Source organism: Solanum pennellii, chromosome 1, assembly GCF_001406875.1.
Source record: "Solanum pennellii chromosome 1, SPENNV200".
In the NCBI taxonomy this organism is placed as follows: Eukaryota; Viridiplantae; Streptophyta; class Magnoliopsida; order Solanales; family Solanaceae; genus Solanum; species Solanum pennellii.
Genome location: NC_028637.1, coordinates 104,298,559 through 104,314,787, shown reverse-complemented (window position 1 = coordinate 104,314,787; position 16,229 = coordinate 104,298,559). Strand labels below are relative to the sequence as shown.

The 16,229-nt window shown below is 34.1% G+C and overlaps 1 protein-coding gene and 1 pseudogene across 2 annotated transcripts; both read right to left on the bottom strand.

Moving 5' to 3' along the window:
- Positions 1-302: 302 nt before the first annotated feature.
- Positions 303-10,928, bottom strand: LOC107013981 (LMBR1 domain-containing protein 2 homolog A-like). Of its 2 annotated transcripts, none has more exons than XM_015213857.2 (14): positions 10,576-10,925; positions 10,220-10,296; positions 9,492-9,650; positions 8,758-8,971; positions 7,684-7,770; positions 7,418-7,557; positions 6,360-6,440; positions 5,475-5,539; positions 4,748-4,923; positions 3,652-3,782; positions 3,471-3,558; positions 1,929-2,145; positions 1,629-1,735; positions 303-1,115 (listed from the first exon to the last, which is right to left on the bottom strand). In XM_015213857.2, exons 1-14 carry the CDS (start codon positions 10,741-10,743, stop codon positions 636-638), a joined length of 2,190 nt encoding a protein of 729 aa, XP_015069343.1. In that variant the 5' UTR covers positions 10,744-10,925; the 3' UTR covers positions 303-635. The 2 variants fall into 2 exon arrangements, with proteins under 2 accessions (XP_015069343.1, XP_027774322.1); XM_027918521.1 differs by having other exon boundaries at positions 881-1,115; positions 1,629-1,770; positions 10,576-10,928.
- A 1,010-nt stretch (positions 10,929-11,938) lies between these two features.
- Positions 11,939-14,762, bottom strand: LOC107015900 (annotated as a pseudogene).
- Positions 14,763-16,229: the final 1,467 nt, after the last annotated feature.

The following is a 16,229-nucleotide window of genomic DNA, read 5'->3' as shown; positions in this document are numbered from 1 at the left end:
AAAATACTCAATAAAATTAACTAGTATTGTAATAAAAGTATTACTCTATTATGAATAAAAATAAAATTACTTTTAAATAGTTAAATAATAAAATAAGATAATTTTGAGACATATGACAAAAACTTTGCTGACATTGACTTTGGTGTATAACGTTTTTGTGTTGCATATTTCCTTTTTAACGTTTCTATTGGAATTTTAAAAAAATAGGAAATGAACTAAAAAATTATTTTCTAGAAAGGATGGCGGGGAAATTGTGGTGATAAAATCTTCCTATTTTAGAAAAATAAAACAAAAATAGGAAGTGCTAAAAGGGGTGTGTTAATATTACATCTATTAATATCATTTCGAAATACAACTACTGTGGGTTGACAGAGTGAGACATTACAGAAACTTGAGTTTCCAACTCTTCTGAAGTTTTCAAGTTGAGGTTTCTGTGTATATATATATGGTTGAGAAATGACTATGCTACTACCTGTTACAATAAAAACAGACGCCAAAAAGATGTGCAGTTGCAGAAACCTACTACAAGGAGAAAAGAATATTGAACAAACTTTACAACCAATATCCTCATTCTCACACAAAATTTGTAGGCTGCCGCTGCTCTCTGACACTCTCTTTTTCTTTTTTACATAATATTATCTGCCTGGCCTTGGTCTTTTCAAGCCTTCATACACATCATCATCACTGTCATAGTTTGTGGACTCTGAAGCTGGTCTTTTTATTTTATCAAATATTTCATCCAGGGATTCAGTTGAGGAAGCACGACTGTGTCCTGCATCTTGAACTTGATGTAAGGGGATGAATCCCTTCGATTCCATATTAGACTTGAAGTTGCGGAAACCTGTTTGCATTGATCTCCATGTCGAGGATAAGTCTCTAGAAGGTTGAATTTGCAAATCCATCATGGAGTTCTCATCCCGTGACAAAGGGCTCTCCCTGTTCCTTCCATTTGAACTCATGCTATTTTCTCTCTTCATCGATCTTGATCTTTTTGCCTTGTACTTTCCATTGATCTCTTCTTTGCTGCTCTCATGTTGTGCCTCTCCTTTTAGAGGTTTTGAATGGCTAACATTATCTTCTTCTCTTAGTCTTGTCGACGGTTTTGTTTCAGGGAGCTTTTACAAATACAAACCCAAAGTCACATGAAATATGGAAGAAGAATCATTCACGGTGTACAAATCAAACATGCACTGTAAACCAAATAAAGTTTGCGCATTTAGAGAACATCTAAAACTGTTTCAATGGATATAAAGTGTCAAAATTGCCACAGGCTATAAATTTGGCAAACCAGCTTTCCTATATAGTTCTCTTGTTAAGTAACACTTGCAAGTACAACAACAACTAACCCAGTGAAATCTCACAAAGTCGGGTCCGGAGAGGATGGAGTATACACAGATCGTCTTACCACTTACCCAGAGAGGTTGTTTCTGAAAGACCCTCGGCTCAAGCAAATCAAAGCAGTAATTAAAATAAAAAGTAACATTTAGAAGTAAGGTGAATATTGTAAAATATTGGACGCCATAGTGTAAAACACAGAGAATTTATGTGAGTAATAAAATGACATCTACAAAATTAATATTTTCCAGTTAATTGATGGAAAGAAATGTTATGTTCCGAGAATCACATACCATAATATTGTTTCCAGTTTCAAGATCCAAACTTGCATTCTGGAAATTCCTGGCCAATGGAACAACAAGTTCACCAACTTTATGTCCTTGTTCAAGCCAAGAACGTTCTGAGAAGTGAAATCAAAGTCATTTTGTGCTTCACCTGTTTGACAGTAAGTCTTAAACTACTTGTTTTAAACTGTCTTCTTTAAGACCACCATTCTCCAAAAACAAAAATTCAAAAATACCGAAGCCACAAATGAATTTTGGCAGAATGGTTCCAATTACATGCTTTACATAAGGATAAATGCTAATACTAACCTTTTTGCAGAATAATGAGTCCTGAGGGATCAAATCCATCCAAATCATCAGCCTCTTCACTCAGGAATTTGAAAATTTTCCAGTTCCCAAAATAGCTAAGGACTCGATCAAAAAAGTTGCTCGCAATCAATAAGGTGTAGATGACCATAATAAGTGGATATATTTTATTGAAACTTCTTCCAAAGAATGGGACTGCATCATCAATATTCCCCATTCTCTGCATTAGTAGAATTTCAAAAAAATCAACAACTTGTGTGGTCAATTAGAAAGATGAATGCCTAATAGAAGTTCCATCTGTTCATCTCCCTCCTTTTTCTAGTTACTTCCTAATGTGGTGTCTACTTGTTTATATGCATCCAATTACCAATTGCAAGCGGATTAGGAAAAGATGAATTGGTTTAGAATTAGGATTAGACCAGAAATATTAAATAAACTGACCATTAAGATTTCGTCTAATCCTTATACTAAACTAACCAATCATAGTGAAGTGGTCAGTTTATTTTAAACAAATTGACCAGTTAATTATGATTGGTTAATTGTATTCTAAATTGTAATGGTTCTCTATCATCATGATAGCCAAAAAGGATGTTAGAAGCAAGATAAATTTCTTAAGCTATAGTAGAAGTATTATGAACAACACCGTTTTTTTTGTCTGACGAATATTATGACTACACCATATCAACCCAAATTCCCAAATTTAAATGTGTCAGTAAATATTTACCAATAGAGGATAATAAATCCTTCCATCCAAATTTATGTAACGGTATTTCCTTTTTAGTTTGTCTCAAAAAATGACATCTTTTTAAATTTTAGAAATAATTTAACTTTAAACTTCTCATTTTACCCTTAATGAGATGATCTATAACCATACAAACATTGGCTTTTTTAGACTACAAGTTCCAAAAATCTTTCTATGATGCTCCATGCACAGTCAAAAACCATCCCATAAACTGGGACGGTGGACCAAGTACATATTTCAACTTCCTAAAATCTTTCCTTTGATGTTAGAATGAAAGCTAAATATTTCTGCTTTCGTCTCATTTTCTTGGACTTGTTTTCTGCTTTAGTCCATCCAAGAAGATAATTCTTTACTTACACGACAAAGTTCATCATTTTCGAAAAAGTCAATTTACACTATACAATTACTATGGGAAGCCACGTGCACTGAGCTCCCCCTATGCATCGAGTTCGGGCAAGGGTGGACCACATTTGAACCTTGCAAATTTGCAAGAAGTTCTCTCCACGCTGTGATCTACTGATCTTATATAGTAATCTAGTTTACATTATTTTAATTTTTTTTAAAAAAGTTGTGCATTATTTTAATTTTATTTGGCATCTCTACAACTCCTTCATATCATTCAATCATTATTTTAAAATACACAGTTCAAATAACATGCTTTAAAACTTCATGAAAGTCACTCAAAGTCATGCAAAATGAGAAAAAGGAGTTGTGTTTATGCCTCATATGTGATAATATTTCGACATATTTCCTGGAATGAAACCTTCTAGCTTAACAAAAAAACATATTGATCAGTTACTTACCTTTTCAAAGATAGTCTTTGGGCCGTTTTCAAGATGGATAAGGTTGAGAAAGTTGTATGAAATAGGAGGGGCATAGCGTGCGACCATCCTAACATAATTTACATTGTCATTTTAAGCAGTAATAGGCAGATAATGGTTGCAAATTCCCCTAAGAAAGAAAAAGGAAGAAAGAGAGACGTACGAGCATATCATAAGCAAACTGACTGAACTTGTTTGTCTTGGAGTCAATGAATAAAATGTCAACATTCCTATTTTGAACAAGGAATAGTATGTGCACATACACATATACATTAAAGGAATAAAGGCAGCAACCTGCACAAGAAACAAGGGAAAGAAGACAGGAAAACATAAATATGACTGTACAAGCTAGAAAGTAACTTTAAGTTAGCTCATTCAATTTAATGTCAAAATGAAAATTGGTGACTTCCATATGTTGGAAAATTATATAATAGCATAAATAGTCAAACCGCTTGATAATCTCCAAGGGACATGTAAGTTAGACGATACATTGTTGGTGAGATCCCTATAAATATACCCCTAATTGATCTCTTTTCCCCAAAGAGAGAAAGGTCATGCAAATTCTGCATTCTTCTTGTTCCATGAATAATTTAAAATGTTTTCAAGGAAAAGAAGCCAAACAGCATTTAACTTTAATTACATCTACTGGAGAAAGATACCCATCAACCATTAAGCTCCATCAAAAGATTCAAGCTAAAAGAAAGGGGGCACATAGTGTCTCCCTCTAACTCGCACATACTAATAAAAGTTATTGATCTCATAGATCTAAACAACGAGAATACCTGTAAACATGAGAGAAGTTCTGTAGAATAGGAAGCAATGCTTATAAAAGTACATGTATGGCAATACTTACTCTTTCCACCACATTTTTACCTCTACTTCAAATGTGCAGAAGAACACGATCCAAGCAAGGAACAAAAGAAAGCTACAGAAAAATAGAATTTAAAGAACATGTTCAGTCTATCTTTTTAACAAGTAAGATGTTTCCTCCATCTTACTTGAGATCATATATGGAATCCAAACAACTAGTGAAAAAAAGTACCTTCACTGTTCAGAAGAGTTATGGACAGGATAAACGATGCAAACGGTATCACAATGTTGTGTTGATTATTGCTAAATAAATCATTTGGGAAGTTCTATCTCAAATCTAGTCAAGGTCTTCAGACAGAAGCTTTCAGTCATTACAAAGTTAAAAGATTCTATTTCAATAAACTAAGAGAGGATAGAAGTAAAACAAAAAACGATAGAGAAAATGTTACCTGTACAGGCATTTCGTGCTTTTTCATGGCATTAATCAGAATAGAAAAGAGCGATAAATCAACTCCATTTGGTAGAATTGTTGCCTCGGCAAGAAGTATAGAAGCGGACATACAGCCTAAGAGGATTGCCAAAACTTTCTGAAGTTGCTTTGCCAATACACAACGCCAAATCAACTCTGCAGGGGAGCAACTTAATAATTCACATTGTATTTGGTCATTTATTCAAATTTTCTTTTTATTTTGTACTTTGTATATGATCATTTATCATGAAGCTGCATTTTCTTAGATGTTTATACAGAAAAATAGGAAATACATTTTTTTGCCTGCAACATTTACCTATAAGAACTAGAAACTACATTATTCCACAAATATATTAGATTTTGTAGGTAGGATTATGTATTTCAAACCAATAAGAACAACAACAACAAATCTAATCCCACAAGTGGGGTCTGGGGAGAGGGTTGTTTGTATGCAGCCTTACCCCCTTCCTTGTGATGTCACAGAGGTTGTCTCCAATAAGAATTACCAATATTCTACTTTTGAAGATCATCATCAAGATTCATTATAAAAAAATAATAATAATCAAAAGATCATCATCAAGATTGAAAATCAGAACTTGTAACATAATGTGCCGCTTTCTTTGCATCTAAGTAGGAAGTGTTTCAAGAAATGCCAGAACTTGAGAAAGCCCATTTTACAGAATGAACAAAAAAAATCTGACGGTCACCTGTCGTATCCAGCATAGACCCTAATCTTCCACTTCTTTCAGGCCGGAAGCTTGATATATATTTCCTGCCAAGTTAAGAAGAAATAAATTCCTAGAGTCAATTGAGATATCAACACAAACAACTTAACCGGCAACACCAGATTGTGTATACCTTGTACCACTAGCCTAACAAGTTCACATCAAAGAAAAGCTAAATATACTGTCTTACTACTGCACGTGTCTCGGCTCAAATTGTACCTCTCCTATAGAATCAACTCAATCAAGTAAACAACATGAAAGTGAGCAGAATACTTCCCCTAGTGAACGCGAAAGGTCAGTCCCCCTCCTTTCACTTTCTTTTGAGATTGAATGCCAAAGTTTCATTCTATCAGTTTCTTGTCATATGAAGATTTAACTACTGGTCAAAATAAAAGAACTTAAATAGTAATGATGGCCAAGTCAAAACCTATGCAACAGAATTAGCAGGCAGGTTTAAGCACATGATTAGGGGAAGTAAAGGAGAGCACTACTCTTTGATTCATCCGATTCACTGCATCATCTATCAGTTTTAAGTCCTGAAGACCTGAACCATGAATCTTCGTACAGAAAACACACTAGATATTTGAACAATTACTAACTAATTACTTCACAGAGATACATATAGGACTATAGCTATAAAAGACTGCTACAACAACAACTAAGTCAATCCCAAGCTCATTTGGATCGGCTATATGCATCCTCCACATTCATTCTGATCAATTTGAACAACTATTACAATCCTATACTCAAAAATCTGTCTTTTCATATAAATTAGGGGTACAATGATTCTAAAACTTAACCAAAAATGTCTAGACTTCTACAGTTAATGGAAATGAGGTAACAAGAACGAAAGGAGATAGAGCAAACCATCCAGTGCCATTACAATGCTCAAAGTTCTTTATGGTATCTTCCAGCTCAAGTGCTTGAGTTACAAAATTCATATACTCGCTGTATTAGAGAAGAGGCATAGAGTTAATTATATGATATTAGTACATCAACGAAATGTTAAATAAAATATCAAACTGTATGAGTTGAATGTATGAAGTTGGGTGTTTGAGAGTGTTTCACCCATAAATCAAGTGGTTCTTTGAGTAGATAATTCCCAGATAGCACACACCAGGGGGAAAATGTATTGCTTCTCAGTATATGTGGCACTTTTTGAATTTCTAGATCCATACCAATCTTTCTTTGACTATAATTTTTATATATCTTTTAAATATTTTGAATTGTCAATTATTGTGACTAATAGTATTTTTTACATAATTTCTAAGTACACAAATTTTATTTCAAAATTTTAAAGATTCCATGCCCGAAGTACTGTTAGACTCTCGAAATTCGAACAGTGCTACATAATTGAGACAAAGGGAGTATTAGTTTATTAATTTACTCTAAACATATTAAACATATAGTAATGCTTCAGTATTTCCCTCTTAGACAAATAAACCATTTTTCATAAAAGTTGAGAGCTTTAGTGGGTTCAACTTCAACAGACAAAGGGGGCAGAAAAAACATTATACTGAAACCATTAAGCCACTAACCTACAGCAGTGTAGTTGTCATAGATGGAAATACTAGCCTTAAAGATCATTGCAGAAGAGTTACACGAGACATGACGTAATTACTAACATTCAAATCTGGAATAGATAAGATAAAAAGAAGAAGGTTTCAGGGATACCAGGATCCTAACATGACCTCAGCCATAAGCTGTAGGAAATTTTCTTGGCTAGTTTTTCACCAGCGCAAAATGGACTTCTAAGCAATCAATATCATTCTTAAATTCAAAATAAAGGTCTCAAAGCCTGGGTAGGGGATCCAGGTTAGAACATTTTTGATAACCAATTATACGGCATGACTTCTCATCTATGATCCAAAATATCAACCATGGACCACACGTATCACACTTCTTAGTCAGCCATGAAGATGTACCTTTTGTATCGGTAGTATTTCTCTCGAGCTATCTCGAGCTGACGTCTAAGTGCAGCCATTGTTTTTGCATCAGTGTCATAATCCATATCATTTTCTCCTAAATTTCCCCCTTGTGGTTTAAAAGAGGGGTCTTCGCTAAGCTGCAGTTCAAGTAAAACAGGCATTAATGGATATGAGAAAAGAAGCACTTTAAACAAGAATAGAAGTGCCTAAATGTTAATATGAAGCTTTGAGGCATAATCATCAGCAAACAAAAGCATGATTACCATCTGACTCAGCATCTTGTCTATGACATTCATGTAAGGTCTCAAAGGATCACGCTTTGACATCTGTTTTGACGTGGCTTGGGCAACCTGAAAGGGTGAAACCACATCTTTACTGGTGGATGAGAAATTTTGAATTCTTCATCTTCAACAAAATTAATCTTTGCTCCAACTGCAGCATTTTAGGTAGGTCAAAAAAATGAACAGTCAAAGCAAAGATAGCCCGGGATGGAGAAATGCATGCACATACTATCAAACCACCCCACCAATTGTCTCAAAAGCAGCTAAATGTATTGCTAGCCTATTTTTTATTATAAATAGAGTACTGGAAAATTATGGAACTGCACTAAACATAAGAAAATGACTTCAACAACTGAAACTGAAATTTGTGGAGAATTCAAAAAGTGAACCTAATTCTTCTTCGAGCTCTCCCTTTTCTTCTAGTGATTTGTATGTGGAGATCCCTAATTCACATGTTGCTCGGTTTGATGGAAGTAACAGACAATAAAATTCAGTCTTGTATCGTTCTAAACAACAATGGTAAAATAGGACAAGACAGCTTGAAAATGCATTAGCGAGTCCTAGAATTTTCTTATAAACAACATATTACAAAACAAATCTCTCGGTATCCTTTTTTGTTGTAGTTGGTAATCCGCAGCCGCTACCCTTCGGTTGTGCACAGGATAAACCATGCTCCAGTGTAACAGGCTGTAAGCCGCACAGGAGAGATAAATCGCACTAAGCAAGCCCTATGCGACAAGCTCGACTGAGAAATCATGTAGGGGTTTCGAACTTGAGGTCCCCCCCTCCCATTCGGAGTTCACCGACTCAACCACCCTTGCGGGTTAAAAATCTCTCTTCTCAACATTTTCCATCTTAAACATATTTCATCCCTGGAATTAGAAGTTGTAGTCTCTGTTACAGCATTCTAATCTTTTTCAAAGATTAGGAAAACGAAATATTTGTCAAGAAAATATTTTAGAAATAAATGTTAAAAAGCACAGAAGGTGTATTGATAATTAGACTTTGTTATGAACAATTACAGAAGAAAAGTCACGTGTCAAGTACAGAACTTACTACTATTGCATTTGAAAAATCCTGATGAGCATCATCAAGTTTGACGGCCATTTTGGCCACCTTGTGTGAAAGAATCTTTTGGTGAGTTGTCCAATCTGCAGATCTCCAGATGCCTTTTGGAATTTCACTTAGACCAAAGCCAAGAAGAAATGCACCAGTGACTAGACCAAATGTATTGGAGCAAGCCATGGCAAAACCAGGAATGTTTCCTATCCTGCATGTGTATGTATATTCACAGTTTGAGAGTGGAAGGAAGGGATCAATGGTTGGAAATAGAAGCTTGGGGTGGTAAAATGTGGAAACAATTTTGCAGGAAAAAAGAACAGACTAGGCCATGTCTCTTTAATTCCTGAGCTTCCTACATGACCAAATAGATGTAAGGTCTGTCTAGATAGTAAAATTTAAACAATCACATCAGCTTTTATCTACTACCAATTCACACTTTAATATAGAGACTAACTGGTCAGCTCATTGATCCCAAAATAGAGGTGCTCTACTTCACCAAGATGCCTCCGCGGCACAGTTTTAAAAGAATGCCTCGCAGTCCTTTTGTTGCACTTGGCAAACAGAGTTGTCTTGTTGTAAAACCAGTGCGCTTATTTTTATCCAAAAAAATGTAACATAATCCAATGACAAACAATCAAACATGATTTATAACAACAAAGCTCAGACTCGGGAGAAGAGAAACATGTGGCTGCAGTCTACATAAACTATTGAGAGAGTTAGATATAAACCGGTATTCTTGAACAACAATGAGCAAGACAAGTCCAACAAGCCCGATAGCACCAACGCATAAGTAGAAAACTAAGTTTGCATGTGCACTAGTCTTCAGTCTTTCAGTCATAGTGAAGTCCCCTGCATCTTCATAACCCTGAAGTATAGGCACCACAACCCTAAAATAGCCATATGTATGATAAAAAGCACTTCGTTAGAAACGCCCCAACCAGTGTCATCCAAATTTTACTGAAGCAATATCTAATGAAACTTGAAACTACAGAAAATCACTCTTTATCAAGCAATAACAGCTATTAGCTACATTTGGCAGTTTGAAAATTGATCATCCACTTACAGATTTGAACAAAATCAGACGCCTGTGGCAGTCTGCGAGTTTTCAGTGTTTCCTTCAGTGTGGACCAGCTCTGAAAAGATTGATGTACATATACTCTTACCAATACTCTTAGTTTTCCTCATATGACTAATCAGAAAAACTCGTATTTTTTTCTACATATGTCAATAATTCAAAAGTTAATCCTTCACCCCCAAAAGGCTAACAATGCAACAATTGTCCTGATCACAAACAGCTTAAAGAATTTATTGAAAAAAAGAAGATAAACCCAAAACAATGCACTTCAAGTACTACCATTCTTCTATGTTCAGAACTAGTACAATGCATTTCAGTAAGCAATCAAGGATGGTGAATTAAGCATAAGGTTCCACATTAATATCAGAGATTGTAACGCACCAAGTGAGTAAAAATGTACTCCAATAAGACCAGCTCCAAAAGAAAGATATTTGTCCCTTGTCATGATTGGATAGTGTCTGCACAAAACAGGAACAATGCTTAAACCCTTGTCTGCTAGAATTATGAATAAATAATGCAAGTATGCATATTAAGCTGCTAGGTCGAGGTCAGGTAAAGCTAATCAATTTCTGATCAATTCTCACAATATTGTTGTACACGTTATGTACTCTCCCAAGCCAAGCTACAGCTACATCTGTACCAGCTAACGGGTCGAAATGAAATATTGAGAATTTATGTAACTGATCGGTCGTCGAAAATGAGCAAGGATCAAAAAGGTAAGGGAAAGTGAAACGTACAGTCCAGATATCGGCGGGAACAAGGATGATGATAGAGAGAGAGCAGAACCAGGTGTAACCGACGGTGTAACGAACATAACGAGGTACGTCTGGTCCGGCGAAGTACCAAAACGTTACACCCACCATTCCGATGGTGAAGGGTAACGATATGAGGTAAAACACCCACATTTCTGATGATCTCCGTAGCGCTTTCCTTTTTTTATTCGCCGGCGTCGCAAGGAAAGCGATCGGAAGAAATGTTACCTACGTGGCCTTTGCGTGGAGAAAGAAATACACCGAGACCGATTCATGCTACCACCTCACTCACCTTTCCTTCCAATTTACCTCCAATGCCGGAATAACTACAAATTACTCCACTTCTTAAAAATTCCATATATTATACACGGAAAAACATCAAAAATATTTTAAACTGTGCATATAAGACATATTTTATAATCATACAAATAATATGATATATTTAAATCGAAAAAAATGTTAAAAATACGTTTAAACTATCTGAAAAAAATGTACTTTTGATTCAATAGTTTGACGGGAAGGGTGGTTTTGACCGAAATATAGTTTAAGGGTAAAAATGAGCTATTTCGAATAGTTTAAGGGTATTTTTGACCCTTTCTATTTAGTCTACATGGCAGTGGAATCCTATTGGCATGCAATGTGACATCCATATGACATCCACGTTGCATTTAACAATTTCCGTTTATAAGAAGGGTATTTTTTACCCAATAGTATGACGGGAAGGGTAATTTTGAACCGAAATAAAGTTTAAGGATATATATGAGCTATTTCGAATAATTTAAGGGTATTTTTGAGCCTTTTCCGTATTTAAATTTATAAGATTCAAAACATAAAATATTATGACATTTTATGATCACAAATCTTAAATGTCTTTAATTTTTCTAAAATTTATGTAACATTAAATAAATTCACATAAATTATACTCCTAATGTTTTTTTAAAAAAAAAAAATTATTCGGCACGCGGAATAAGAAGTAAATGATGTGTTTCACTATTTAATTTCCTTAACCCGTCTTTCTTGACCTTAAGTTTAATCATGGAGGACTTTTAAAATTTTAAAGAAAAAGAAAATAAAATTTGACAATTGGAAGACAAAAAAGTCTTAAGGTATTGACACCAATATTAGAATTTGAAATTTAAAATGCTCGTGATAGGCTCTAATTAACATCTCTGATATTACTAGTAGGTACTTTGTATGTATCACTCAACAAAAAAGTTGGTAAAGTGGGTATATAATTGTAGGAATATAAGAACTTGATAAAAGCATTCAAATCAATATTTTGATTAATATTATTTTTATTTCTCTTTGAATTATGACGATTTTTCATATATTTAGTAGCGCTCAAGTATAAAATTAACGTAATACGTACCGATAGGAGAAAAAGATGCATATATCTTATAGGGAGGACATACATATTCTCTTCTCAATACTTACACGTAGCATGTATATTGCCCGTGCTACTTGTTTTCTTAACAATGAAAGTTGATTTTTCTTATCAATTCACATTTTCAGTGGCATGTGAAAGATGAATTCACAGAATAATCGAAACATGGAGTGTTTCAGACTTGTCATCATAGACCTGCACTTCCTTTGTAACATTGGCACCACTATTAGGATTGTAAACTGTGATCTCATAGTCTCCATGGAAAACCTTGACCTCAAACGATCCTTCTTTATCTGTAACGCCCGTTAAGTTTGTTGTCTTCCATTCAGCAAATAACTTGTCAACCACCTCCCCTGATGGCGAGTTTTGCAATTCGTAATTTAACAAACACATCTCATTGCATCTATCTGGCTTCCATCCTATCCATATCATCATCCCTTTCACAGCTGGATGTGCAAACGCTTCCCTCATAATTTCTTCCAAATAGTAAGCCTGTAATTATATAATATGTTAGACCGTCAGCAAACATGACAAGTAAAATAGAACGTGAATACCTGGTTGGAACAGGGCATAACATTTAGCTCGGTAAGCCAAATGGGCATTTTAGTTTCTCCTAACAAGTCGAAGACAGCACGAACATATGGTATATTAGGATGACTATCAAAATGCCCTTGAAGTCCAATTCCAATCACCAATTCCTCATTTCCTGGAAATGCCTTAATCTCCTGAAGCTTTTCGACATATTTGGAAGGTATAGAAACCATATCACCAGGGTGCTCTAAAGTGTTGAACTCATTTAAGAACATAGTCGCTTTGCTATCTAATGAACTTGCAATCTTGTAAAAGATAGCTGAAGCATTTTTCCCAAGTCTTTCCTCAAATAGCGGGTGATGTAAATTCTCATTTACAACATCCCAAGCAACCAATTTACCTGTAGAGACGAACGGATATTATCAGCTACAGGTTTAACTGAACTCAATATTTTTAAAATAATAAAAGTTAAAACCTATCAAGCTTAAATTTTGAATCTGTCTCTATTTACCTGCATATCTTGACATGATACTACCCATTCGTCGTACAGATTCACTTAAAAGTTGTCTTGGGGGTAAATCTTTTACCCAACGTTGGATATTATCTGCTCCCCATAAGACGGTATGTCCTCTGACATCAATCCCATGGTCTTCAAAGAATTTGAGCATTGCATCTGGAGTACTATAATTTTCGTGGCCCTGTAATCCTTCCACATAGTACCATTTCATCTCGTTGTCAAAAACTGCTGTTGTGAACCTGGACACGAACCATTTTTGATATGATTCAGACATTAAAATGGATGATGGTGTCGCGCAGCCAATCACAAATTGCAGTTTCCTCTGTTGAATTTTGATTTTTGCTCCTCCAATTTTCTTGCCATTCTTATTTGACACATTTACTCTCAGTATCCTCTTCCGAACCTATCAAAATATATAACACAGAAAGAGTAAATTAAGAGGAGAAAAAAAAAAAGAGTGAAATTTTCGTTTGGAATAAGTTAAATTTAGGAACAACCTTCTCTATACTTTTAAACCGATTTTCCTGCCATTCATATTTGGTAAATTCTTTCAGAGAAACACTATCCACCCTTAACTCGGACTTGGTGTTATTACTCTGCACAATTAAAATAAGACAGATTACTTGCTACAACATGTTAAAAAATGTTGCAGTAACAGTTATAAATGAGAATTATTTTTACAATTGTCTCGCTCAGGTGTGATATAATACCTGAAAATGGAGTACTGAATGTGCATTATGATCGACAGTAAGTCCACCTTTGATCATAGACCAGCAACCAGATTTAGCTATTACTGATCCCACAGTAATAACAGTTTTTTGGGCTGAGTTATAAATCATGGCAACCACAGTATCTGATCCTTCACTTAATTGAACCCAAGCTGCACAATATTATTTATAATTAACTTGATAAAATTCAGGTTCTTCAAAATCAATTGTAGGAATATGAAATTTTCTTTAATGCCTATAGTAATTTTTTACCTGAAAACGCGTAATATAGGCCCTTCTTTAAGTGAAAAGATTGTGAGACACTATAAGGCGTGGTTCTATTATACGCCACAATAAATTTGTTTCCACCAGATTCCCTTGCTTCTATTTTTACATGACCATCCATTTTCCAGGCCTCTGTGCCTTTATCAAATCCAGGATTTGCAATTAAGCCTCCTCCATATTGAGGATCGAATGGTTGCTTGTGGCACTGAAATTAGCATACGTGAGGAGAGTTTAACTTCAATACGTTGATACTGTAAAAAGAGAAATTCGAGTATATATACCTCTATTGTTGCTGAATGGTCATAAGGTTTAGTAGCACCATGAACCAAATATCCTAGAGAAGTGAAATTGTTGTTAATTACTACTTCATATAAGATACGGAAAGTACCTGCAAGTGTTTCATTGCCAATTCGACTCAAGGACATGAAATTAAACATCTTGATTTTGTATATCATGGGATCAGATTAAATTAATTTAAAAACTTGTTCGTCTTCACAGACATATCTATCTCACGGAGCCTGTGCCTTCTACTGACCTGCCAAAAACAAGGAGCAAAAGAGAATGAACCCATTGTTTCCAAGTGTAGTCATGTAAAACTTTCTTCCTCTCGCGTTTTGATTCTGAAAGACCAAAAAAAACAACATAAATAAAAAATGTAAACAAACAAGTTATACTTTAAGATTGATATTGCTACTTGCAAAATGTGTAATGCCAAAAGAAGTAACGCAATCATATGATCAGCCGGTTCATCTTATAGAAATCAAATGTCAATGAACTTCCAATTTTCGGCAGGAACGGTATATAGAGACAAATGTGTGAAATAATTAGGACTTGTTGGTTCATGAACTTCCAATTTTGGGTACGATTAATGGAGACAAAACTATGATCACATGTTCTATGTAAGCACTAAAATGCAGTGAAAAATAATGTGAATAAAGTTAATATGCAATGATAATAGCTAGCACATGTCTTGTTACTCATAATTAAATACAATTTTGAAACTCACCCTAACTCCTAAGAACCATTTATCTCAAGACCCTTTATTATGTTAGGTAAATATTGATGCTCTTACTTCTGAGAAGTTGTTTTGGTCGAATGGTGAAAAAAGTTTGTATGCTAGTTTGATGGACTATAAAGATAGTGATTTATTCTTTTAACTTTGGTCAAGAACAATCAAACTGTAAACCTTTACCGATTTAGTAATGACACAAGATTGATTTCTCATATGACTACTCAACTAATGATTATTTTCTAAAAAGAAATTCTTTTTCTCTAGATTTTAATATTAATTAACAAAGAAAGTGATTTTACGAGAAATCAACTTTCGTGACACAACACAAAAGAGGAGCTAGGGGAGAATATTACATAATTCATGAAAGAAAAAACTGTATGAAATGCTCACCAGAAAAAATTAATAGAAACAACAAAAACTACGCTCAAGTGACTTACTAGTATTAGTCAAAGGAATCGCTTTCTTTTCTTCCAATTGCCTTAATTCTCTCTTTTTTTTATATATAATATATGAACCACTTCATATATATATATATATATATATATATAAACATGTTTGTCAAACCGTGTACATTTAAAACATTTACATAATATGAATATAACATAGTGGAGCATTAAAAGCTAGGTTAATAATGAATTCTTCATCCGAGCGAAGAATTTCAAAATACATGAATATTATGAGAATCAAAAATTAAATTAGTACTGTAATTTAAACGTGAAGAAAAGAAATTAAATTAAATTAGTACTATAATTTAAACGTGAAGAAGAGAAATTAAAGTGAAATGTTATTATCTGGGACAAATCCATAGCCAAATTTAGCATCTCAGATGTGAATTTAATTGAGATGGTTGAACCACAAAATATTAGAACAGATGCATCAAAAGTAAGTAATAGTTACCAGCTAGATAAAGGCTTGTTCATTCCATCTAAATTTAAAAAGATGATACATTTTTGCATTTTATGATGATTAAAGTATCTAATTCTTTTACATTCATTAAAAGAACTACATAATTATATATTTTACATAAAAACTCTTTTTTAAGTCGACGCCTATTTTAGTTTTATTCTTCAAACTTTTATTTATACAATTTTGTAGTATTTAGTATTTATCTTAGGTATTTTCTTAAATTTCTTTTTTTAAAAAAAGATACATGATTGAATATAAATTGGGAAAAAGGTCTGAAAAATACTTTAATTTTGAACA

Coding starts and splice junctions, on each gene's coding strand:
- LOC107013981 (XM_015213857.2), bottom strand. CDS start 10,743: ATGTGGGTGTTTTACCTCATATCGTTACCCTTCACCATCGGAATGGTG. Junction 6,441..7,417: donor AAATACTACCGATACAAAAG/GTACATCTTCAT, acceptor TCTCTAATACAG/CGAGTATATGAATTTTGTAA. Junction 3,783..4,747: donor AGCACGAAATGCCTGTACAG/GTAACATTTTCT, acceptor TTTCTTGTGCAG/GTTGCTGCCTTTATTCCTTT.